Consider the following 24,463-nt stretch of genomic DNA (forward strand, 5'->3'; position numbering starts at 1 on the left):
TGTTCTAGAAATGCCTGTAGTGCCAAGAAGGCATGCCTGTAACTCTCTCTCTGATTAGCTGATCAGTCAATTGTCTACCTAAAGGAAGCTGAGCATAAAGCAGTCTAGTCAGTGTCAGGATGAACACAGAAGTGGAACAGATTCTTATGGGAATACTGTTAGAACACAGATTTCTGGCATTTCAAGACAGCTGTGAGAAAATAGGTTTGGCTTGTGGATGTTCAACAGAGCTGAAGCCTGTCAGCTCAGTAATATGACATGTTTAGCCCAAGCATTTCTAAACCTAACTGCACTGGGAATTTTTGGCATTATATTAATTCAATGAACAATATAAACTAGTCATGTCAGACTAAAAGTGTAGCTATATATCCCCGGATTTACAGCAGTAAATGTCTATACTTCAGGGATACCAAATAGGCTTAAATCATGTTATTTTAGGCTTTGTTTTATTTTGTTGGGTTTTTTCCTCATTAGTCATGTATAGGCTGTATTTTAAACAGTTCTTCCTGTGAGTTCTTCATTTGTGAGAGACATAAAATGGTTCCAACTCATTATGAACCTGAAATACAGTCAGTGTACATTTCATTTCTGAATGAAGTACTGACCAGAATACCCCACAGTATCTTTTGAAATATTTACACTCCCTTGACAGCACAACTATCGATTTCTTAAACTCTGTTAAAAAGATGGTTGTGGCAAAACAGGCACCATGTGTGGAAACATCTTGTTTCACAAGTCAGCAAAGATAGTTTGTTTGTGTCAATTATGTGTGGATATATTGGAGGAAAAATTCAGTTCTACTAAAATTCTGTAACACTGAGCAAAGCATTGACTGAACTGTATTCACAGCTAACTGTAAGATGTTTCTGGGGCATGTCCTGATATTTCTTATGCTTTTGAAAAATTCATTGCAATAAATGCAATAATGTGTACAAGGAAGAAAAAGGTGGTTTGGGCCTTATATACTTCCCTTAATCTTCTGCATATTTAAAGATGTTAGAGTTAAATGAGTTTATCTTAATATATATTGAGTTTATATTAATATTGGACTTACCTTTCAAAAATCTATCCAGGAGAGTAGTTCTCTTAACACATATTACTATTGTATGCCAAGTGTGTGTGCGGGAATCATAAGCAAACCAAAATAGAACATGCAAATATTCTCCAGAAATTTCAAGAGCACACAGGTATTGTTGCCCCGACCATGAAGAGCTGATAGTTCCTTTTATGTTATTTCATAACAACATATATATAACACATAAACAAATTACCATTTTCAGAAGTGCTTACATTTCAGCAACCTTCATTTTTTTCTGAACTCATAGGGGTTTAAAAGAGTATTTTTCAGTCCTTTTCCAAGCAAAGGGCCCAATCCCAGAAACAGTCATGCAGGAAGAAAGGCTTATGGGATGATGTATCACACATGCACATTCAAAACAAGACACTTTTCTCCATTGTCCAACTAGTTATTTTTCATAGCATGAAACAAGTTCATTTTGACAGGTGTAAATGTCCTGGTGGGAGTGGCAGATGAAGCCCACTAGAGAAAAGCTACCTTACAGATAACCATATTTCAAAGTAATATCTCACTCTCCTGATAGACTAAGGAGGAGACAAGATTTCCTTGCAAAACTTCCAGCAGTCAGTTGTAATGCAGTAATTTAAGAAATGGTTTCTGCCATCTACCTTGTGCAGGATGCAAATTAACTCAAAATCTGCTGCAGTTATGTAGACTGTGAAGTGGAGAAAGAAGGGAAGATAAAACAATAGAGAAGAGCAGCTTTGCCTCCCGCAGCGAAGCACAAACTCTCTGCCAATTACACTCCACATTCGGAACTTCAGTAACAATCCATAAGGCTGCTTTGGGCTTCAGAAAAATTCCTCTGCATTCCCTCAAAACGCAGGCTGGATGCTTCCCAGGCACCTTTCAGTCCCTAGCACTTAGAGGATGCTGCACATGTGCACATACAAAAAATAAAATAATGATAGTCTATTCTATCCAGTATGACAATCCCACCCATTTTAAACTCTTGCTGGGGGATGCTGGGCTGTGTGTATAAGCCCCTTCTTACCTCCTGCTCCATGTGTGGTGCAGGCTTCATCCCTGGGCTGACACCCCCCAAAGCAGAGACATTTCAGTGCAGATCACCAGCCCTACAGCCAGGGCTCCTCTAGCTCAAGTCCCAGCTCTGGAGCAGGCAGCCTTCCTGCCATCTCAGCTGTCACACCGGAGTTTGGCAACACTCTGATGGTGCCAATTGTTCCGCTAAGACAGGGTCTGACATTTAATCATCAAGGAGACTTCATGGGAAAGCTGTAAAGCCTTCTGGTGAGTTTTGAAATCTATCCACCTACACTACAAGCAATTAACACTTAATCATAATAATCTGCTAGTAAAATAGGTAAGAACTGTCATTTGTACTTCCCGTAATCCAGCCTAAACCATTTCCAGTGCTTTTAGATGCCAGCTAAGCAGCTCTGAAAAAGCTGTGCTGAGTCTGGCAGGGAGGATTCCCTCCTAGGTAAGCAGGAAGGTCTCTTTTCACCTTCGAGCTCCTGGCTGTGAAACACTGAAAATTATGCTCTCGGGTCAGGGTAGGTGCCAAATACAGACTCTGATGTCTGCTGGGCTTCTTCCCTCTAGTTTCCAAATACACTATAGGAACATCTGGGTCAAACTAGATGTAAAACACACTTTTCCAAGTTACACACCACACAGACAAGTGAAAATCCCATTTGCATCAAAAGGAGTTATGCCCACTGAAGCAAAGGTGTAATTTGCTTCCTCCATTCCCAAATCTTCATCTCTTGAGCAGCGTCTTTTTAGAAAAAAAATACTGGTTTGGAAAGCTTGCAAAATAGTAAAAATGTATGAGGAAATCACAGTCAATATTAAGTATATTTGAAAATATTAATTTCTCTTTAGTTCATGATCAGGCACCTTACTTACATAAAACGTGTGAAGTAAGCAATGGACAAAACCAAGTTAAATAAAAAACAGAATAAAAATAAATTTAAACCACAGAGCATATTCCCAACCGCTTCAAAATCATATAAAGTAGAACTGCATGATGAATCACCACAGAATTCCCATTTAAAAGAATGGACTTTTTCCCTATCTTCCCATGAAACTCTTACTTTATTCCTCTGAAAGTGCTTTAATGAACTCTATAAACTATTTGCTTGGCAGAAAACTATATAAAAATGAATCACTAACAATACAGAAAGAGGAAAAGAAAATTGTAACATATGCAAAATATCAAAATTAATACATTTGCTGCTGCTTGAGAAGAATATACATGAATGGGACAAGGGTTGCTGGTCCCACACCTCGTCTTCTGGCATGGTAGCTCTGGGAGTCTTCACAAGTACACTGCTATGGTGTCACCAGCGTGTCTTAAAGCAGGACAGAGCAGCTTTGGTGCCACTGTAATACCCTTCTGAGACAAATTACTTGACCTGTGAGCTATTGTGGCTATCGCTCATTACAATTAACATGGAACAGCAGAAACAGTTTGACCAAAGAAGTGAAGGGAATAGAAGTAAACCAAAAAAACCTCCAAGTGCTATGCTGACCAAGATACGTTGTTTTAAAGGAATTTATTCCAAGATGTAAGTTTCTGAGAAAGCAAAATATTAATGGGAAAAAGGCTTCCTTTTCATCAATGACCTTGAATGTCACTGCTGGTTACCCTTGGCAACAGCCAAAGAACAGCTGGGTTTCAATAAAAGGAAAACGCAAGGGAGAGCAAGGACCGATGTTGCCAGTGACTTTAATTATCCACTTTCATGTTTGTATTAGTAATTGGTTTCTGGGGTGCTGGGTTTTTTTAATGTTTAATCCACATGGATGGTAATACCCTATGCTACTGCTGTTCCTCACGCACCGGCGAGTGTCTTTTTTAAGAACAATCATGGAGCTCTGCAGCCACCAAGAATGGCTCTGGCCATCCTTGCCTCTGGGGGAGGCAGTTGCCCCCCTCCCTGTTCTGCTGCCTCCATGGGAGGCTGCTGGCCCCACCGGGCCACAATGTGCCCTGTCTCAGACACCAGTGTCTGTCTGCTGGCCAAAACGCTCACCACCAAAGCAAAACATCTTTTATTTCAGGGAAGACAGGCCCTCATAGCAGGAAACCCAGGCAGGGACTGGTACCTGGCTTGGTAAGCCCTCTGGATGTTTCAAGGTCGCCATAATTGCCTACTGGGTTTTCCTTTTCTGCCCTCGAGAAATAATCAAATTAATGATCCCACTTCCTGGCAAACCCAGAAACTCTATTAATTTTACTGATTCATCCTAATACAGTGATCACTGCCAAGAATTTATTTCAGTGTTTGGGGTGCAGTGAAGCTAATGTAATTTGAAAATCATAACATTGTAAGATATGTAAGTGACATAGGATTGATTGAAAATGCAATTTAAACTAATCACATGCTTGCTCCCCTGGAAAGATTAGTTATGGCCAGCAGAAAAGAAAGATATGAGACTGAAAACAACATGGGTGTCGGTTTGAAGCAGCTGAGTTTCCCTGTGTTGGCTTGTCATTGCTTATCCAGCTTGTAGCACACACTGTGACTCCTTGAAATCACTGTGCATGTTCAGGTGAAGACATTTTACCTGGATATGAGCAGAATAACATCTTAGAAGATGTTCAATGGATTGGTAATAAAATCCAGCTCTTCCCAATGCTAATTCTGTGTAGTTACAAGCCCATAAACATCTTGATGATCTGCAATCCTAAAATGAATAAGCTTTAAGGAAAACTGAAATTGTTTGTCCTAAACAATTCAGTCACGCGATTAAAAGGAAACAGGTGTAAGATGCAAGAGTCAGGGAAGAGATTCTTCTACTTTGGGTTTTTGTTTTATCTGAAAAGCCAGCCATCTCATCTGTTGCGTTCATCCTCCGTTAGGAAACATTAATCTGCACAGATGGTGAAACCTAGTAATCTCTGCTACCAGCTGCAGAGTGGAATTTTTAATGAAATGGGAATTTGAAGGTTTTCACAGAAAGCACTAGAATCACTCCTATTATTTCCCGTGATGCCCAAATTACTTTGAATGTTATTTGACATCTACTGTACTGTAAATATAACAGCCGCAGAGCTTCGGTCATAGCCCAAATACAGTCATTTCAGAAAGGCCTTTGTTGTTGGCAAAAGCCAGATGCTGAAAGCATTTCAGTCAAAGAGAAATAAGTCATCCACTCTCAGCACATCTACTGCAAAATGGCTGAGAACGAACAACCTGTTATCTGGAAACTTAATTTTACCTTTCTCTGAGATTTAAAATAGTTTTAAAATAGTCTGCAAACTGAAGTGAAGCCAGAAGAGAAACATAAGATTGTTAAGGAAAGACAACACCTAGAAAACTCACAGTCACTATCACTTTTTCATCCTTAAGATACAAAGATTCTGGCTGAAGAAAGTGCTCCAGCACTTAGATTTTTGGGAAAAAGAAAGAAAAAGAAGAGGCCTGATCTAGACACAGACTTATAAAGCAAGAGACTGAGATACCAATACTAATCAATACTAAATAAATCAACCTTGAGCTAAGCACATGAATTAACAATTAGAAAGTCATATCAACATATAGAGATTAATTTACCTTGAAATTAAGGTGAACTACGTGTTTTCTTGATAAGCTTATGATACCTTTGAGAATAGAAGAAATTTCTATGAAATAATTCCTCTAGTACTTATTTTTAGTATATACCAGCATTATAGTGAAATGAATCGGGTTCACTGAAGCAAACGGGATTTCACCCTTCTACGCAGGACAGTTGTTAGTCTGTACAACAACAGCTTATGAATTTGCCTTTCTGATGAGCATTTCAGCAGCTTCCCCATTAAACAAGTTTCACTTCAGGGATTGCAGTACTGTGGCCCACTGTAGTAATATTTAACAGAGCTAAGACAGAGGTTTGCATTTTTATTGGAAATAGCACACACAGAGGGATATGTATAAGAGCCAACCACAAATGCCAGATTATTCTTGTGTAAATTCAATATGAAAAAGTTCTGGACAAGCTGTGGTGCCAATAAGAGAATCATTCACAAGTGTGAAAAGCAGTAGGAAGTTTATTGCCAGAAGGATCAAATCCTCTGGCAACACTGGTAAGGCAAAACTCTCTCCATTTGTGAGGTGCAGAAGAATAGAGAAAAGAAAAAAAACAAACAACGAACAGTTAAAGGGAAAGAAATAATAAAATACACCCAGAGTTAGTTCACTATTTTTTTCTATACATAATGTAAATACTTTTTTGGGGGAAGAATTTATGTCTAGGTTCTATTTCTGAGTATTTTATTAAGGGTTTGTAAATGATCACTGCATGTTTGAAGTAGAGTTCTAATTTGTTTCATATTGAGGAGGGATAATACAGAATGCCAGCTTATGGGAGCAGAGATGCAGGCTCTGCTTCTGTCTCACGTCACAGTTACCTCTGATACTGCAGATAAACCACCAAGCTTTTGGGAATAAAAGCTTGCCTTGTCTTTCTGTGTCACAAAATGGGCAAATGCAGAGAAGGGTGAGAGCCACTATTGCTCATTTGACTATGGTGGGGATGAAACTGATTATGCCAGACCTGATTTGTTCCTAGCAGTTCAGAGAGAGAAAAACAAGCAGCAAGAGGGGCTTTGGAAGTCAGGCAAATTCAGGCCTGAACTCTGATGCTTCTGTTGCCTTGGTAGGAATACTATCATACTGCACAGCTCTGTAAGTGTGTGATGTTGTGAGTTAGTGAAGAAGCATTTACCCCTGGGGACTCAGGACTTGTGTTTTACTTGCATTTGCCTGGTTAACCTGAGCAGAACCAAAAGGCCACAAGTTCACGAAATAACACAAGGGAAAAGTAAATAGTTTTGAAATGAATCAAGTCAATGATTTGTGTTATTTGTGTGCAGCCTCCATGGCAAAGGTGCCATCAAAGTGTTGGGTCAAATCAAATCAATCAGTTAAAGTGCTATAAAATATGAATGCAGAGGGAATAGATGAGATCTTGATGTGAATAATAAAATAGTCCATAAACTACCTGAAATAAATCAATCTTCCTTTCATGCAGCAAATATAAAATACACATATATATATATTTCATATTAACTGTGGCTGAAGTGAAAATATATGCAGATGAAGATACAACATTGGAAGTCTGTTTAATCTAGGGGAGGATAACACTGCCTTAAGTGATCATTTAATTGAAAGAAGTCCAGAGGTCAGAGTTTTAAAAATAATTCAGTCCTTAAGATGCAAATAGACACTTGAAGTGTTTTTGAAAGACATAGACTTGTTCTGGCACTAAGTTCTGTTGATGAAAATGGGGTTCAGAACATTTGTAAGTCTTCATTAAGTATGTAACAACATTAAAAATATAGTTCCAAAACTCTTACAAAGTTTCCTCTGAAAATTCTGAAATGGAAATATCTTAATGTTCCAGAAAAAAAGTTTTAATGGATAGCTTTATTTCTCTTGAAACATTCTTTACTGTGATATTTATCCCTATGGTGCAGAAAATAATAGATTCATGTTTTTAATTTAAATAAGCAACAGACATTTTGACGGAAAGTGCAATAGGGGGGAAAAATCCCTACAAAATCTATGTCAACCAAAAAACTCCCACTAAAAGCATCTGGCTTTTCTGACTGCTCATCAGGAAAGCATCCTTTTAGTTATATGTAATCTGCTAGTCAAATTCATGCATGCAAAATGTTACATCTTTGGAAAAAAAAAAGGAGAAAATCCATTTACAAAACCAGTTTTGGTTAACTCAAAACAATTTAAAAAATACAAAAGAGAAGCATCCTATTCTGTTTCCTTCAAAGCAGTTCTCTGCATTATCCTGAGTACATTTGAAAGTATTCAAGGATTGTAACAAGCTGTCAGAGTTTGTTTAATTCGTATTCATTATTGAGACTGACAAAACAACAGCAAATGGAGAACAGTCTGAGGATTAACCTTTGTGAGAAACCATCCAAATCTGTGAGAGCTGCTTTCCTAACCTGAAATGGGAACAAATAACTCATGTTCCTTTTAGAGGGAAATGAGATTCCTAAAAGAAAGGTGATATATTTACTATCATTAGCCTTAATTCCTGTTCCAAATGCAACAGGTGAAATCCTTAAGCACATTTCAAATGACACAACACAAATCCACACAAATACTGTCAGTTGCATTTCTTCATGTTCAGGTCAATTCCTCCTTCTACACTTCATCTTTTCTGCCCTGTGCAGACACAACATGTGCATGTTCTCCTGTAACAGTCCAGCAAACCTGTGGATGAGCAGTTACCTTGGCATGTATTCCAGTGATAGGAGATGAACCATGTTTTTCCTGTGTGTGTTTTTCCTCATGATTACCAGTGTCTGCTCTGAGTTTGCCTGCTCAAGGAGCAATCACAAAGCAGAGCATTCATCTACATGGAGCTCTTACAGTTCCAAAGGGGCTGCTGTCTTGTGAAAGCTCTTGCCTCTCGGTGAGGCTAAGGAATGCCACCTTTCCCTGCTTAGCTATAGTTGTAGTGATTTGGGCTTTGGCCTAGATAAACTTAACAGGGCACAACGGATAAGGATATTCAAGGATAGATTTGTGCTTCAGTAATACCGGTGCAAATCCAGAATTATATTGGATTTATATTTATCTGAGACAAGAGCGTAATGTACACAGGGTTTTTTTTACAACACTATTGGAATGTTTTTGTATGCATAAATGAGTAAATATTAGTTTCCCTAAAACACAGTGCTTTTTGTAGCAAAGATTAAAGGACAAGCTGGAACTAAAAAAACCTGTCAAGTATGACTTGGAATTGCTAACCAGATTTTTTCCCTGACTATTGCTTTATGTGATGAATTCTGTTTACAGCATATGGCTTCAGATTAAGCTAGTTATCAAACTTCTATTATTCTGTTCATATTTTCCCTTCATGGAAGATACTGCCTCAAGGCATAATGAGAAAGACTATGCTGTAACTCTCAGCAATAAACAGCAAAAATATTGTCTTTGTGAACTACTGCAAAATATTAAATATACTTTCCTTAGTCTGTAAGTTTCCTTCCATTCATATTCATAGAAAATTAGTCTTCTGTGAGGGTTATTGGCCTATGTCTTATTTTTCTATTATACTGTATAACTGCTGCCAGCAGTTAACTATACTATCACTTATGTGTCTAACTTGCACAAATAGCTGGGCTGATATCTAACATACTGTGTGTGACAGTAAGTTGAGGCTGAAAAACTGCAAGTGCAGTTTTATTCACTACATTTGACAGGAAGCCCCACAGAAATCTGCAAGAGTTTATTAGATGGCCCTCTGTTGGACTAAAAAAAAAAAAAAAGACACATCACATTTTAAAGGAAATACTCTTAATGATCATACAGTTTAGTAAATTATAATTGCTAAAAAAGGCTGTTCCGTTTTAGCTAACCTATCATTACAAAAGCAGTACTATTTGTGAAACAGAGATTTCCTAGCATTAAAAATGTTGTGACTCATGATACTGCTTCTAACCTCCTCCTTAAAGCAGCTAAATGTTTCAGCCTCAAGCATTCATCTCAGGAAAACCTTGACTTGCTGGGGAACCTAGAGGTGAAGACACCATTAAAAAGAAAAGAAAGAACAAAAACAACAAAGAGAAAAACCAAAGCATGAAACACAGACAAAGAGAGTAGCAGCTAAAGTAAAGAACAGAATAAAGGAGGCATCTTGTGGCTTAGGGAGAGGAAGAAAAGACTATCATCAAGAACCTCCATAGTGGTTTGAAGAAAGATATTTTCCTGCTTTTATCCCAAGCAATTTCAGTGGAACTATCTCCTATTATACCACACACGACACAATAAAAAGCCACCTACACCATTAAACAGGAGAAGGGAAGATCTATTTGGTGAAATGAAGGCAGCACCACAAAACTTCCCAGTCCTTGCAAGACAAGGCAAAGAAAGGCTTTTATTTAATGTTGTGGCTTGTTGAACACAGCTTCTCTTTGTGGCATGTTGCTCTGCTTACAAGAAACAGCTTCTGAGGTTTTCAAATGCCTCAGCTTTGCTTCAGTGTGTTTAATCACCTGCAAAAGCTGTTTATTGCCTTGTATACTTTCCCCATCATGAGCATTATCCTTTAAGTATCAGGCTTTATGGTTAGTCTGTGCAGGCCAAATGATGCCAGGGTACAAGGCAGCATCAAAGCCGAGTGAAAGCACAGATGAAATAAATCCATATGAGGACTACAGACCGTGAAAGTAGAAGGATAAGCTATAGTAATGCAGTGCAATTACTTCCCAGGCACCCTGCTTATCCTTGAAAACGCACCCTTGTTTGTTGAGAGCCACACGGGCAATCCCGTGTGCAACCATCAGAAAGATGTATGAGTTCAGGGAAAACGATGAGGGATCATGATACACAAAGCCAGAAAGGCTAATAAAGGGCATTTGTGTCCCCTTCACTTCTGAAGGCATCAGCTGAAGTGCAGATGTAAGGAAAAAGGCAGAACACTGAGAAAGTATTTAAAAGAGAAAATGTGATATTACATAGAGAATTTCCTTTATCAATAGAGAGGGACTACGGACACTTCTAAAGAAGGTTTTCTAAAAGGATAGCAAGACCAGGAACAATTAATCAAAGACTTTTTAATATAAAAGTAATTTTTCCTTCTGTGACAGGCAGATATAGGAAGATGGTTGAATTCAATTTAGATATCTTTAAAGTATTTTTGCAGGTATTTTTACTTTGTTAAGATGATAATTATATCAAGGCATGCAGCACCAGTGCTGCTGCTGAGTTTGGGAACAAAGATACAAAGATAAAGCTGACATAAATTGTATGTTGGAGGCAAAAGCATTGGGTCAGATACTTTTCCTTGTCTTTAATGGCCTGAAATATCTCCACACAGAAGGCATTTTACACCTATTGACATGAAGTTTGCCAATTCTTACTCAATAGAAATGATGAATTTATTACCCCTCTGTGTGATTTTTTTGTTTTAATATTTTCCTTTTATTTAGAACTTTGGCTGTTAACTGATGTTTCCATGCCAGGCAAATTCTATTTTATGTTTTAATCAGGCTTTTGTTACATTCTGTGTATTTCTCATATTGTTTTACCCCAAATCATTAAATACAGTAATTCAATGTATTTAGTTGAATACAGTAATGACTTATAATCTTCCAGTGATTTCTCAAGCCCACACTGAATGAGTTCTACTGTAAAAACATAGATTCAGTAGTTGAAAGCTATTGTTTCACTGTGTTAAGCATTAAGCTATTTTCTCTTTTATAAAGAATATCACCATAGATTCTTTGTAGAAAAATGATGAAACATTTTGTAGGTAGGGCTACTAAGTGGGATTTGGGCAATTCTGGCATAAAAGACCTAATAATTTCAATGTGTTCTTGACTTCAAGGGATGCAGCATAAATATGTGTCTAATTCTGGTTCTTCATCTACATGAAGTGATTTGGACCTTAAAATGAAATATTGCTAGCTCAGCTAGTAAAAGTCAAAGTATAACCTTGTAATACATGTTTCTGTTGTGCAAAGTTGCAAAATCAATTAAAGAATCTTGTTTTCTTAAGAAAAATATTTTAAGTATATTAAGTGCAATTTCACTGTGCTTATAAGATGATCAGTTGAATTAGTAAGCTTAAAATGATGACATTTGAATCAAGTAGTGTTGCAGATGCTAAGTAACTGGTGTAATTGCAAAGTCTACAAGAGTTTCCATAAATTCCAATTTATTATGAAAAAACATTTCCAGTGAATGCTGTATCCTTTCATTTAATCAAATTAACTGAAAATTTGTCTAACTACCTTTAATTTACAATGCATTTACTCTGAGGTGTCAAAGACAGTCTGAACTGCTTCATATTCAAGAAATAAGGGGGAAAATTAATGTCATTAGACTGCAGGCATCTAAAAGACAGGTTTTCCTTACGAAGAAAAGTGGGCATTTCTGCAGGCTATTCTTCAATGTCTGTGTTAGAGCAGAGGAATTCTAGCTAATGTGTCTGGAGAGAAGTCAGGATAAAAGCAGCCAGAATCTGTTCAACAGACACAGATTCAAAGCAACACTGGCTGTCAGAGCTTCTTGCAGGTTTCTAGTCCAATCTCCCACTCCAAGAGGTGCTACTGCCAGTCCTGTATAAAGCAATCCAGGGCTTCAGCCAACGAAGGCTCTCTCATGGATTTGGTGTTGAAAAGGAAAAAGAGGGTGCACCTTGTGCATAGGCCATGCTCAGACATGTCTCACTGAGTTCAATCTAACACAGGATAGTTTTTACCTTTTTCCCTGTGCCTTTTGTGTGCATTTGCAAACGTATTGCATAGATCCATGAACAACCATGAAGATACTACATTTTTACGTGTGGTTAATGAAATCCCATAATCAGCCACAAATCCTTTGCGATTCATCTGTGTCCTGAAGCCACCAAAAAGTATGACCAGTGGCAATTGCATTTTACCAAAACTACTGGGATTGTAATATACCCACAAGACTCAATTTATATGTTACAACTAACTGACAACTTTCGGTCCCAACCTACGTAGTTTAGATGGAAAAGACTTTTCCTGCACTTTAAAATCCCTCAACATGAATGTTGAAAAGTTAACCCACAAGTGCTTAGCTAATGTATACTTGTCAGCTTGATATATGGAACTTCCTCTCCTTCTTAGAAGTAAAGCTGGTAATGTCATATTTGTTACTGTATCTTGCTAGTGAATGAGTTAAATTTACCACTTAGCCAAGCATGAAATTGTTTTTTCAATAATAATTCAATAAAAGTTGTATAAACTGAGAACAATTACATATCTCACTGAAGAATCTGGTATCACTGAAGGTGTCCATTTTAGTCATTAAATGAAGTGTGATTGCCCATCTATAGTGCATCAAGACAGAAAGCTGATAGCCCAGTTAGCTTCAATGAGCCAACAGAGGATGCAGGTAGTAAAGCTTATTGATTGGGCTCAAAATACCATCAAAAGCTAATGAAATGTAACTTCCATTTTGCAAAAAAATTGCAAAATATATCTCTTTAATGCTTTGTGGACTCCTGCTGCCATGGCAGATCTTGAGATGAGAACTACCTTTCTCATTCCAGAACTGCTGTTCCAGTTTCCTTCTTGTTTGCAGCCAGTTTCTGTCTGCTTTAATTGGGTGCTGGTCCTCATGCTTTCTGCAGTAGTATCATCCTTTTTCATTTCATTTGATCTGCAGAACTCCTCTCTCTTCTTCTCACGCTATTAAAAATGATTGCAGCCAGACTAACAGTAATATTTATAAAGTTTGTTGTAATAATTTGACATACTCAATATTTCATCTAGCACAGCTGTTTTTTTCTCCCATTACACACGGCACATGCTGTAATATTGTTCCTAATTTATGCATGGAGTGTTCATTTAAAGGCTGCTCATGCTCCCACCCCACGCAGCGCTGGCTTACAGCTCAACAGCACGGTCTCTCTCCAGTAATCACCTCTATGTTGCTCACAGGGAAAAGGTTCTTCCAAATCTTCTAAAGAAGGTATCTGGCAGAGGCAGAAAGAAAAGCTGAAGTGCTGGCATGCATTTCACTCCTCCCAGTTGTTCTTCTTTTTAGGAATCTGTTTATTATATAGCTCACTGCTCATTTCCTTACTCATATGATTAGTTATGCAGGGCACAAGGATGCACAAAAAATTTCCAAACTTTACTAGACACAGGATTTTTGATGTTGAAATGGGTATGTGGCTTTACAGCTAAAGGGCTTTCAGGAACAGACGAGTCTAAGTGGAAGAGAGGGTATGAGCAAAATCCATTGGCCAAAATAATGCCTCAATCCTTTAAATGAGATAATCAGAGAGACCAGAACTAGCTGTGGAAAGAGGCTGAACTGAGAGTACCTCTTATTAGCAATATGATTAGAGATCTGAAAATGAAACAGGCTTTTGACCCAGAGAATGATGAAGTGATATACAGCCTGACTTGTGATGATTTCTGGGTTCTTATCTAGTGCCTTGTAGAGATTTTCATTAGCACAGCCTTCAATGAACAAACGTATTTTGGAGTTGCGGTGAAGTTGTGAATGTATTGACAACTGTGTTTCTGATTTATATGTTTTGCTTAGTTTTAGGGATAAGGGGTAATTATTAGTAATCCTGGCAGTGATAAATGCAACATGATAGTCATTCAGAATGAAGGACGGTGCTTTCCTGAGGATATTATGCCCTTACTTGCAGAGGTGAGGATCCATCATGAAACTGGCCTACAGGCTTCTCCCTGATAAATAATTTCTCCTCTTCCCTTGCACTGTTTTGGTAGAGTAGGAACAGGAGGTGATAAAGCAGCTGGACACATATAAACATTTTGGTGATATTTGCAGTGATATTCTAGGGGGAACTGAGTAAGCCTTCAATTTCAAACAGCATTTAAAGAACACGACATTTGGAAAAATATCAGTCCATTCAAATATCCTGAGCTGTTTAGGCAGAAGTTTCCTACAAACCACGGAGATGAATACAGAGATGCCCACCATGTGTGTTGGAGCTGCAGAGCAGCTGTGCAGTGCCAACTCAGATACTCTGTTTTCATAATTTAAGCTGATACCTCTGCTGCTGCTTCTCTGAGTTAGCTTTGCTACTTTTGAGCAGATTCTCTTGTAGTGCACCTTTGGCCTGTGAGACTTGGCACATCCCTGTAAGAGGATTTCAGCTGTGACCTGGCTCAGAGTAAGCACAGCAGTCCTTACACGTCCTTGCATTGCAATTTGCAATGCCTCAGAAGGCTTTGTGATGCTTAGCTCCCTAACTTGAATTTATTACAATAGTAAGAGAACAGCCTATCATTTGTGTTCAAATGCTGCTGGATCTTCTAAACAAAGTTTTCCTAAAAGAATGAAAACTCATTGAGTGAGACACTCCCTGGGTACATGCTTAAGATTTTTATCCAAACAGTATTACCTTCTTATTGGTCTATCAACTTTATTTCTCAGGGCTGTACTCCCTAAAATATACTGTAAATGATGCTTGTCTGTAGAAGAAAATAGCAGCCAAACACTGATGTGCAAAATGGTATTGGTAACAGCAGCAAGTCCTTGGCTTTGATAGCTCCTGCCTTCACAGACAGACACCACTTATAATGAGATGCTTATGACACAAGATATTGTCAATAATTCATTATAACAGTATCAAACAGGTTGTTGTCCTGATGCCTACTTCCCCTGTACTAAGTCCAGTATCTGCTGGCCAGTTTCATCCGACTTTGACAAAGAAGAAACCTCAGTGTTTTGTGAAAACTGGGTAGAAGGACCAAACCAATTTTGTACAGGCAGGCAAAAGTCAGGTATTATAGCAGACTGCTGGTAGCACCAGTCAACTGGGCAATCAGCAGGTAGCAAGGCAGCTGGCACAAAGGAGCTTGGAAATAGCCACAGCATTTTCTGTCTTTGCCTTCTAATGAAGGGGATCTCTGGGGTACTGGAGAAGTGATAAGGGGGGACAGAGGCTATAAAGCAGCTAAAATGAGACTCTGTAGGAAATCACATTGCATTATTCTGTTTCTGGAACATCTTGTGTTAACAGAAGACTTGTTACAAAGAGGCCTCCCAAAAGGTCAAACAAGATAGAAAATTAATTTCTGACCAACATGTAGCTACCTCAAGAACTGAGGGCATTTTGGTGATGAAAAATGGGTAGGTTGATTGCACAAAACTTTGCACAATAATAGAGGACCATTCAATCTGAAATTTGATCATGGATGCTGGCATATGTCCCTGTGCTTCCAGACAATACCCTCCTGTAAACATACATGTGTGTGTGTGTTTGTGTATATATATATATTTATATAAAAAGGAGTGTGGTCTAAGCTCTATAAAAAGTCTGGATCCAACATCCATCCAGTCATGGGTAGACAGTGGCTTATTGTGCTGAGAAGATTTCAAATAGACAAGATAATGTGCTAAAGTTTCATGCCTAAAGTATATAATTAGATGCATGAATTTATTGGTGGGTAGCTAATGGAGAATCTCTCCAACATGACTGCCTTCTGTCCGTGCCAAATCCATCTTGCTAGTGAGGTTCTGGGTGAACAGTTTCTCTCTCCAGCGTTCAGATCTGTCCCTGGGAAACATCCAACCAGGAGACCTGTTTAAGGGCATTTATGTGGTTCTACTTGAGCAATAAATAGCACCGTATATGTCAAACAGGGAGTAGTTACACCCCCATCCACCTTCAGGCCCTTGAAACCATGGCAGCCTGTCGTTTTTAGTGACACACTGAAAGAAAATATCATGAATCTACATTTGCAGCAAAAGCTTAAGTCACTTAAAAAGTAGCTATTAATGTCCATCTTATAAATAAAAAGCTTTAAAAAACTAAACACATCCCTCTCCCCCCCCCCATTTATTTGGAAGGGCTGTGATATCAAAAGCACATTTGTGTGATTAAAAAAAAATCCTTTTTTTTTTCTTTTTTTGTCTAAAGGCTTCTTTGCACAGTACATTTGAACGCTGTTTTTGGGTACAGGTGTTAAACAGTCCTAGATAAAATAGGACTAGACAAAATACTTATAGTTAAGGCAAAGTATCTTCAAAGAAGCTTTTAAGTGTCAGTTCAGCACAGCTGTGCTGCCCTTGGCATAGCCCTGGAAGATGCTGTGATTGAAAGTCGTATCTGTGATATATTTCTTTGTGCTGATTGTGTGGCAGGGAAGGGAGAACTGCAGAATGAGAGTATGGGGATTTAATACTATGAGCAGCAAATTATGATGTTGATATGCTGCCTCCAGGTGCTGGCTGGGGCAGAGAAGAAAAGGTGTGGGAGTGAAAGGTACACCCATTCCTTTTCACTAGGCATCCAGTGACAGTAAATAAACACAAGCTGTCCTTCTTAACCCCTGCCTGCTCTTCTCCCTTGCTTTCCTCCTCATCCTGAATATAAACCTGAAATGTCCCTATGAGACAACATGCCATATAAGTGAGTGTATCCTATGCAACATCCTCTTCTGACTAGCCTCCCTGAGACAGGTGGCACTGAGTTGTTATAACGAATGAGTGCAGTATGCAGTACATTTTTTTTCTGAGCAGTATGTCACAGGTTAGAGATTAGCACTACTTAAATTTTATGATGTATGTGTTCACCTTGATCCCAAAAGTGGCTTGGATATAGTCAGACCTTGTGAAATCATCACACTGAAATGAAGAGGAATCTTTCTTGTAAAAACAAGATTTTCTTTTAATAGTCACTTCAGATGCTCCAACTGTCTTGTGAAACAATCCCCTTGGGGTATATAAGCACCTACATGAACCCTTCAGATGGTTTTAAGCTATGATGCAAGTTATACAGAGTTAAGCTCAGGATAACTTTACAGAAGTGATCTCTTTACCTATTCACAGCATTATTTGGAGCTGGAGCTGGTGCAACAGAGACAAAACATAAATTCAAAAAATCAACAGTTTATTGACTTTCCTTACAAATGATGCTGTTTCTTCAGGCTGATGCTTTAATCAAATGTCTTACAGTGAGTTTTTGGATTCTGAGAAATTCTGGAAACATTTTTTTCATTTTAACCATCATCTTCAGGTTTGCTAGTTAAAACAGACTCCAATGATTTTTGGTAACCAAGTTTAATTTCCCTCTCTTTTTTGGTTTTAAAAATAAAATTTCCATTGTATTGTCAGACCTACATTGATAGTTTGGATCTATTGCTATAAGAGTTTCTCACCCCCAGTTTACGTATATTTTCCTTCTCTGCTCCAGAATCATCTACTGATGGTTTTCCTCAGCCTCTTGAATGACACGCAGCTTAAATACCTCCACTGCTTTACCACACAGATCCCAGTTTGATGAGGAGCTGCTGATCCACAGTTTTGTTTTGTTTATTAGATACAGTTCACTGACCACTGCTTCAGTTTTTCCCCTTAAGCTCCTTTCTAACATCTAATCCTCAAATACATAGTTTAATTCTCCCATCTAGAAGCAAACTGTGCCTGCTTCAGTCTTCAACCATCAGCAATTAACAGTGCCAGGACAAAAACTAACGAAGTTGCAATTCTCTGTAACACCAAATTGCTACTCAGAATTCTGAATGGCATGTTTGACTGCCACAACAATTCGTATTTCACCCTGACAGCAGTGTTATTTATCCCCATCTTTTCTAGCTTACACCAGACTTGACATGTGTCTATTATAAAGTACCTACTCCAGCTGCAAGACAGCAAGAAATCCCTGCCAAAGTTATGGTGATTTCTTGATTGCATTCAGTGTAAAACAATGAGAAAATCTGTCTTGAATGCTGTGTAAATTATTCTTAAGTGTTTAAGGAAATGTTGCAATGCTGTTTTTAAACACAAGTAACGTTAGCTCCTGCAGTTTTGTAGCTATTTAAAGTTCTGAATATGTCACCTTCCTAAAAAGGCTGATAACTGAACATTACAGGTACCTAATGTTTGCTTTCTGAGGAGAAAAAGAAGTCTCCAGTATACACAACCAGTCATGACAGAAACTGCCTTTTGCCATTGAACTGAGAGCACAAAAACGTAAAATGTCGTGTCCAGGATTTACCAGGAGAGGTGTGTGGATTCTCATTAGTTCTGGTTGGCATGGCAAGTGTTTTGCCTCAGATGAACTGGTGGCAGCTGAACAATAACCTTGTCTGTGCTAGTGTCTTCCCCAGACATCTTGACTTTGCTAATATGATTCAGCTTCTGTGTAGAAAATGACATGGAACATCCCCATCCATTAGAGCAGGCTCTCGTTATAAAACTGTTCTTTGGTATTGTGCCAAAAATCCCTGCTTTCCAGAAAATATTATCTTCTTTACTAATTTTCAATTCATCATACATTTATTATTTTATGTTTGTAACAATAAAAAAAAGCAAAGAATGAATTATCCTTCTGAGAGCAGGAAATGTGTTTTAACAATGCTAAAATACACAATTAGACTCCATTTAAAGCACATGGTGTTAGGAGACTTGCACATCTTTGCTATGGCAGCAGGATCAGTGTGAGAAGAAAAAAGTATTCAGCCTTTTCATATCAGTGGTTATAGCCCCAAGTACAGAATCAAGTGCAAAGACAAGATGTATGTTACTTTTGCTTCTGCAAGACTTGAGATAAATATCTAGGTTTATAAATAGACTTAAGTGTAGGATGAAATAAATCCAAAAAAGATGCCATCAAAGCAACGCATGATGCATGCTTAGAAGACAGAAAAAAGGGCATTAAGAGCAAAGCTGGTACTTTGAATATATCAAACCATTTAGTAGTTGGAGGGAGGCTGCTGCTCCAACCTTTTATTGTTGCTCTATCATTAGGAACTGAAAACAAGAAAGTTTCCCATGGCAGACCAGTGAGCTTGTTTTCTGTCACTAGACAAGATTAAAAGTCAAGCAGTGTAGTTATACTGGAGCAACAACACCTTTATAGTATGAAGAAGCAGTAGAAAGGCATTCCTGTGCCCATGGAGGACTTCTTCATTATTTCAGTGGTGCTTCACTTTCACAGACAACCAGAAACACAGAACACACCAAGGTGTACATCTGAGTCCCCAGATATTCCAAACTGATTTAATCTGAAGAAAGGATCACTGAAGTGATATGGAAACAGAAGTCCCAGTATGGAGAAAGATCTAGACCTTGAATATGTTTTCCCCTCTTTATGGTCTCCTAAGAGCAAAGTTTGCTCTGCAGTTCCTCTGAAATAATACTTTAGCATTTTTTCTGGCTCTAAAGTCAATGACGAGGATGAATAAACAAGTTACTTTAACCCACTGGTTTCATTTTATGTTCACTTAATAACACATCTGAGAACATGTAAAACTGTAGCAGCATTAGAAATGCCAAACAATTATTTAAGCAGCAATACTATATTTCATTTTTTTATTCATTAAAGTTTTTGATGTTTGCATCAGATTTTGACTGTCTAAAGCCACTCCAAATCAAAACATTATATTGTTAAGCCCTCTAAAAATTCATCACAAATCAGTTTACAGATGACACTGATGTCTTATTGCTATCCATTCCTCCTGGACCATTTCTAACAATTCATTTTTTATATTCCTGCAGTGCTGAAATATGGTTCACACCAGTATCTGTCCTTTTAGTAATCACCAAAGCAAAGCTTGGCAGTTGTCACATATTGCACTCTTGAGAAAAATGCTAGTAATACTCTGAATTGATTGAGCAGCATGGAATCAGAACTAGCTGGCAGAGAAACCATTTAACTGATTTGAATTCATAAATCTCTCTTCTCCTGCCTTATTTTGGTTTAGAAACTGCTAAATATCACCATTATCTTGTGATGCATAGAATGAACAAAATATTTGTAAAGATATTAATGTAAACAATACGTGATTGCATTCATTAATGTCCCATATGAGAAGGCAGACTTATGGATCTTACATTTACTCACACTGAGCTAGAGAATGTATGTAACAGCCCTTGACCTGAAGAAATTGATTTATTTCCCCAGAGATCAACATCAGGTACAATGCCCTTCCTTCTCTTGAAATAAAGTGATTTGAAACAGATCTTTACCACCTTTAAACCAGAATTTAAGTTCTTGAGCATGACCTAAAATGATTATAACACATGGCATCATGTGACAAGGTTTAATTAATTAGAAGGGATGTACTTAGTATCTAAAGCAAATGCTGTTATTAATGATGGGCTACAGGCAGGTCAGGAGACAAATCTGGAGGGAATAAAGGTAGAGCTCTTAAGAGCCTGCCAGCAGAGGTGAATGGGAAAAGAAATGGCAGCAGAGGACTAGCTCAGTGGGAAGTGAGGTGGTTTGTTCACCCACTGCTACCACCCATGACAGTCTGGAAATCCCTGCTTTGGAGCTGGAACCCATAGTGCTTGCTGCCTGAATGTCACTAGACTACACTGGTTGTCAGGGAAATTATTCCCTTGTCCTGTTGCTGATTGCCTTGGTGCTTATGTGAATCCAAGGAAAAAAAGGAGAGAAAGTAAAACAATGTTTTTCTTTGTGACAGAGTGGAGAGCTGTGATTTGCATTTTAATAAGAGTTTGTATTGTTTATTATAAAGGACTGTTTATCTGGATTGAGCTGCATGTTAAATTCACTAAAATGGATAATCAAGAGACAAAGCTGGGCCTGAGAGAGAAGTGAGACTTGGGGAGTTTCCTCAAAAGCAGAATTTCTTCTGGGGAATTTGTCTGCATGTAAACTCATTAAGTATCTTATGCTGAGATTCTTGAAATCCAATTGTCTATATCAATGATAATCAACATTGAGGACCTCGAAAGCCAATTTCTCAGGAAACAGAGAAGCACAAACATACAAAATAACAAAGCATAATTCAGAGTAATATCTGATACTACTTGCATTGTGAATCCCATGACCTGATACCACACTGCAATAGCTGGACAGCACGTAAAGCAATATATCATCAGAGGTATAAATATTTGGCAAATTGGGAAGATGTTTCTTCTCAGCCTCAGGTCAGAAGTAACTGTTAAGTCACCTGCTGTCTAACAGGCTACAGATGGTATTTTTCTCCCCTTGTAGGCTACAGGGGACATCTTTCAGATCTTTCGTCTCCTTTAAGCACAATAATTTTATTTTTTTTTTATTCCCAAGTGGTCTAAATAATTGTAGGAAAATCTCAATCTAGTGTACTAAAATGCCTTCCATTACTAGCACTGAAATAAACCCTCTAATGGAGTCAGCTAGAAAGGTATGCACTTAAGGTAGAATCCATAGTCATAAATTATGTAATGGATGGTTTAGAAAAGTTTTGGTCTACTGATGTGGAAATTGAGAACTAAATGGGTAACTGGTTTACAGAAAATAAGCAGCTTCCCACTCTCCAAAATAAGAGAAATGAGTAGTAAGGAATAAAGGAGTTAAGAGGAAGTATTAAGTCTGTGATTGTATCACCTAGGTATCTATTATTTGAATTTCTATAGACTGGTCTTGGATTCGGTTCCTGTAGATGAGCCTCTTCTGTTCCTTCTTAAGTTACTTTCAAAAGTAAAGCACAGAAAGTAGAAATATTGTTTTCAGAATCAGAACTCAAATAAAACTGATTTCTACTTTAATAGCAAAAAGTTTTGTTAGAAATTTGAAGTTACTGTTCCAAGACTAGCTGTACTGAATGTTTCCTTCCATCTCACCCTCTATCAAGGCTTGACTCTCCTCTCAGCTCCCTTTTCAAAAGAGGTGTATAATTTTGACTCTGTGTGCAAGCAGCTTTCTCTCTTTTTCACTATGCATTTAAGCAGGCTTATTATAACTTTGATTTAAAACCATATCAAATCAATTTTTATTTATTCATCATTTTTCTCAGGATCAGTTCCATAAAATCCTTTTGTGTATAGCATAATCACAGCTGAGCCTTGTCTAAGAAATTCCTTGGCTGCTATATCATTTGGTTCATTGCCCTGAAAACTGAAGTGCTTCTGCCCATATGAAACACACCTCTGTTTTTAACATATAAAAAAACATTACTAAAAAAGTGAACACAAATGTACTACCTGCCAAATCAAATCCTCACTGAAGCCTTAACTATGATCAAAGAAATTTTTTTAAGGCATTAAAATTGCAGTCTTTTTCTCAAAGGAGAATTTTGATTCAACCACTTCAGAAATCTCTTTAAAACAGATGTAGGTGCACATGTACCACCAGAACCAAAATGGGAAGTACAGGGCAAATTTCTAGCATCTCGTGCTGTTTGCAGGAGAAATCCCATTTGTCAAGACAACAGGAGAAGATAAATAATTTTGGAATAACCTTTTGTTAGAGTCTCTGCTTGTTCTGATGTTTTAAGCCATGATGCCTTTTCAGCTGCATTGTTCTGTTTACAGGTTGAATAAAAGATCTGCCTGCATGGAATGAGCAACAAAATCTTTAAAATACCCTTTTGAGGACACCCATATGAGGGAAGCAACCCAAAGCCATTATGAACTAGTGACTATTTCTAAGAGTGCTTTATTTATAAAATAATTTTAGAATTGAAAAATATCAACCCTCCAGTTGGATAAACAGCACTGATAACTTAGTTATTTGAGGATTGTCCTCATACTTTCATACTGTGAATACAGTCTTGAGTGAAAGAAAATCAGTAAGAATAATCACCCATTTGCAGTGTCATTTTGTCAAGATTGTTTCCTGCCTCCACCTTTAATCTACAAGGACTAGCCCAGAAATCTAGGTGCTTGAGACACAAGTATACATATCATTTCACCCAGAATCATGCTGGTTTCAGACCTCAGCTTATTAAGATATACTTTCCCAATCTGGGTAAACAAGAAAAGATTTGTACAGAAACAGAGGTTGATAAACTAGTCAGCTGTGCCAGTCACTTTTCAACAGGAAATCATCATGTTGATTTTATATGAGTAAGATAGTCTTCGCTAACCTATCTTTTCCATATGGTTCAATATCCTTGGAGATTTACTCATCATCTACTAAAATACATGTTGCCATTTTGTTTTCTAATTCATATATGTGAGCATCTGTCCCATAAAAAAACCCCAAAATCTTCTTAGGAGTGCCAATATGCTGTAGATAACACAGAAACTAAATTACCTTTTGAATACACCTGTCTGCCTGTCTCCTGCTGAGATATGTATATCATAGTTACCTTTATTTCAGAATATAAAGAAGATCATTCATCCCTTCCTGCTCCTCAATATGATGACACTGTGATGTTATCTTCATTTCGATTGATAAAAGAAAGTCCTGGCCATCTTAAACAATACTTTTAAGAACAGCACCTTTAAAATGCCACTCAGGATGAACATCAAATTAAATTATATATGTGGAGCTTCTAAGTGAGATGCCATTCTTCCAGACAGCAGAGTTTCAAGTAACAGTAAATATGAAAATACAAATATGTGCTAGTAGACACCTAAATACTTATGGTCGGTCTCTCTTCAGCAGTGATTTGCAAACACTGTGTTGTTGCTATTCTGCCTCAGAGCTGACTGAGATAAAAGTGTGAATGTTTTAGAAATATAATATATAACAAATGTTTGTAAGTTTACTAGCTTCTGTTTTGTTTGTTTGTTTGTTTGTTTTTTAATATACCAGAACGTGATAGTACACATACCTTTCTTCCCCCTGTGTTTATCCGAAGTGGAGTTAAGAAGGGATCAAAAATCATATGGCTGGTTTCAATATTGACAGGTGACTGTCTTTTCCCAACAGAGCAAAGATTCCAAGCTGAGTTCACCAAACCCCAAAAGGAGGGAACTGCAAAATATAAAAAAGTGCAAGTTTAAGGACAGTCTGTAAAGACTAGAGAAATGCATGCAAGGCAGACAGCCAGACAGTGAAACCTGACCTTCTGTCTACATACATTCACTGAAACAGGTAAATTCATCTAGCACTTGAAATTCAAAACTTCATACACAAAGACCAAAGCATATCGTTCCATGTATTTTTGTATCAGGAAAGAAGGTGGTTTGTTTTCTTTACTCTTGAAGTTATAATCCCAGGTTCAATTATAAATGGCTCCTTTGCTGTGAATATTATAGAATATTT

The 24,463-nt window shown here is 37.7% G+C and overlaps 1 protein-coding gene across 2 annotated transcripts in view; it reads right to left on the minus strand.

Annotated features, from left to right (window-relative positions):
* The window catches only part of CA10 (carbonic anhydrase 10), a 167,204-nt gene that overhangs the window by 83,090 nt on the left and 59,651 nt on the right, over positions 1 to 24,463 (minus strand). For both annotated transcript variants that reach the window (XM_051634951.1, XM_051634952.1), the window contains exon 4: positions 24,030 to 24,172. In XM_051634951.1, the coding sequence (XP_051490911.1) occupies positions 24,030 to 24,172 (143 nt within the window). The remainder of the gene's footprint in view (positions 1 to 24,029; positions 24,173 to 24,463) is intronic.

Source organism: Apus apus, chromosome 17 (genome assembly GCF_020740795.1).
Source record: "Apus apus isolate bApuApu2 chromosome 17, bApuApu2.pri.cur, whole genome shotgun sequence".
In the NCBI taxonomy this organism is placed as follows: Eukaryota; Metazoa; Chordata; class Aves; order Apodiformes; family Apodidae; genus Apus; species Apus apus.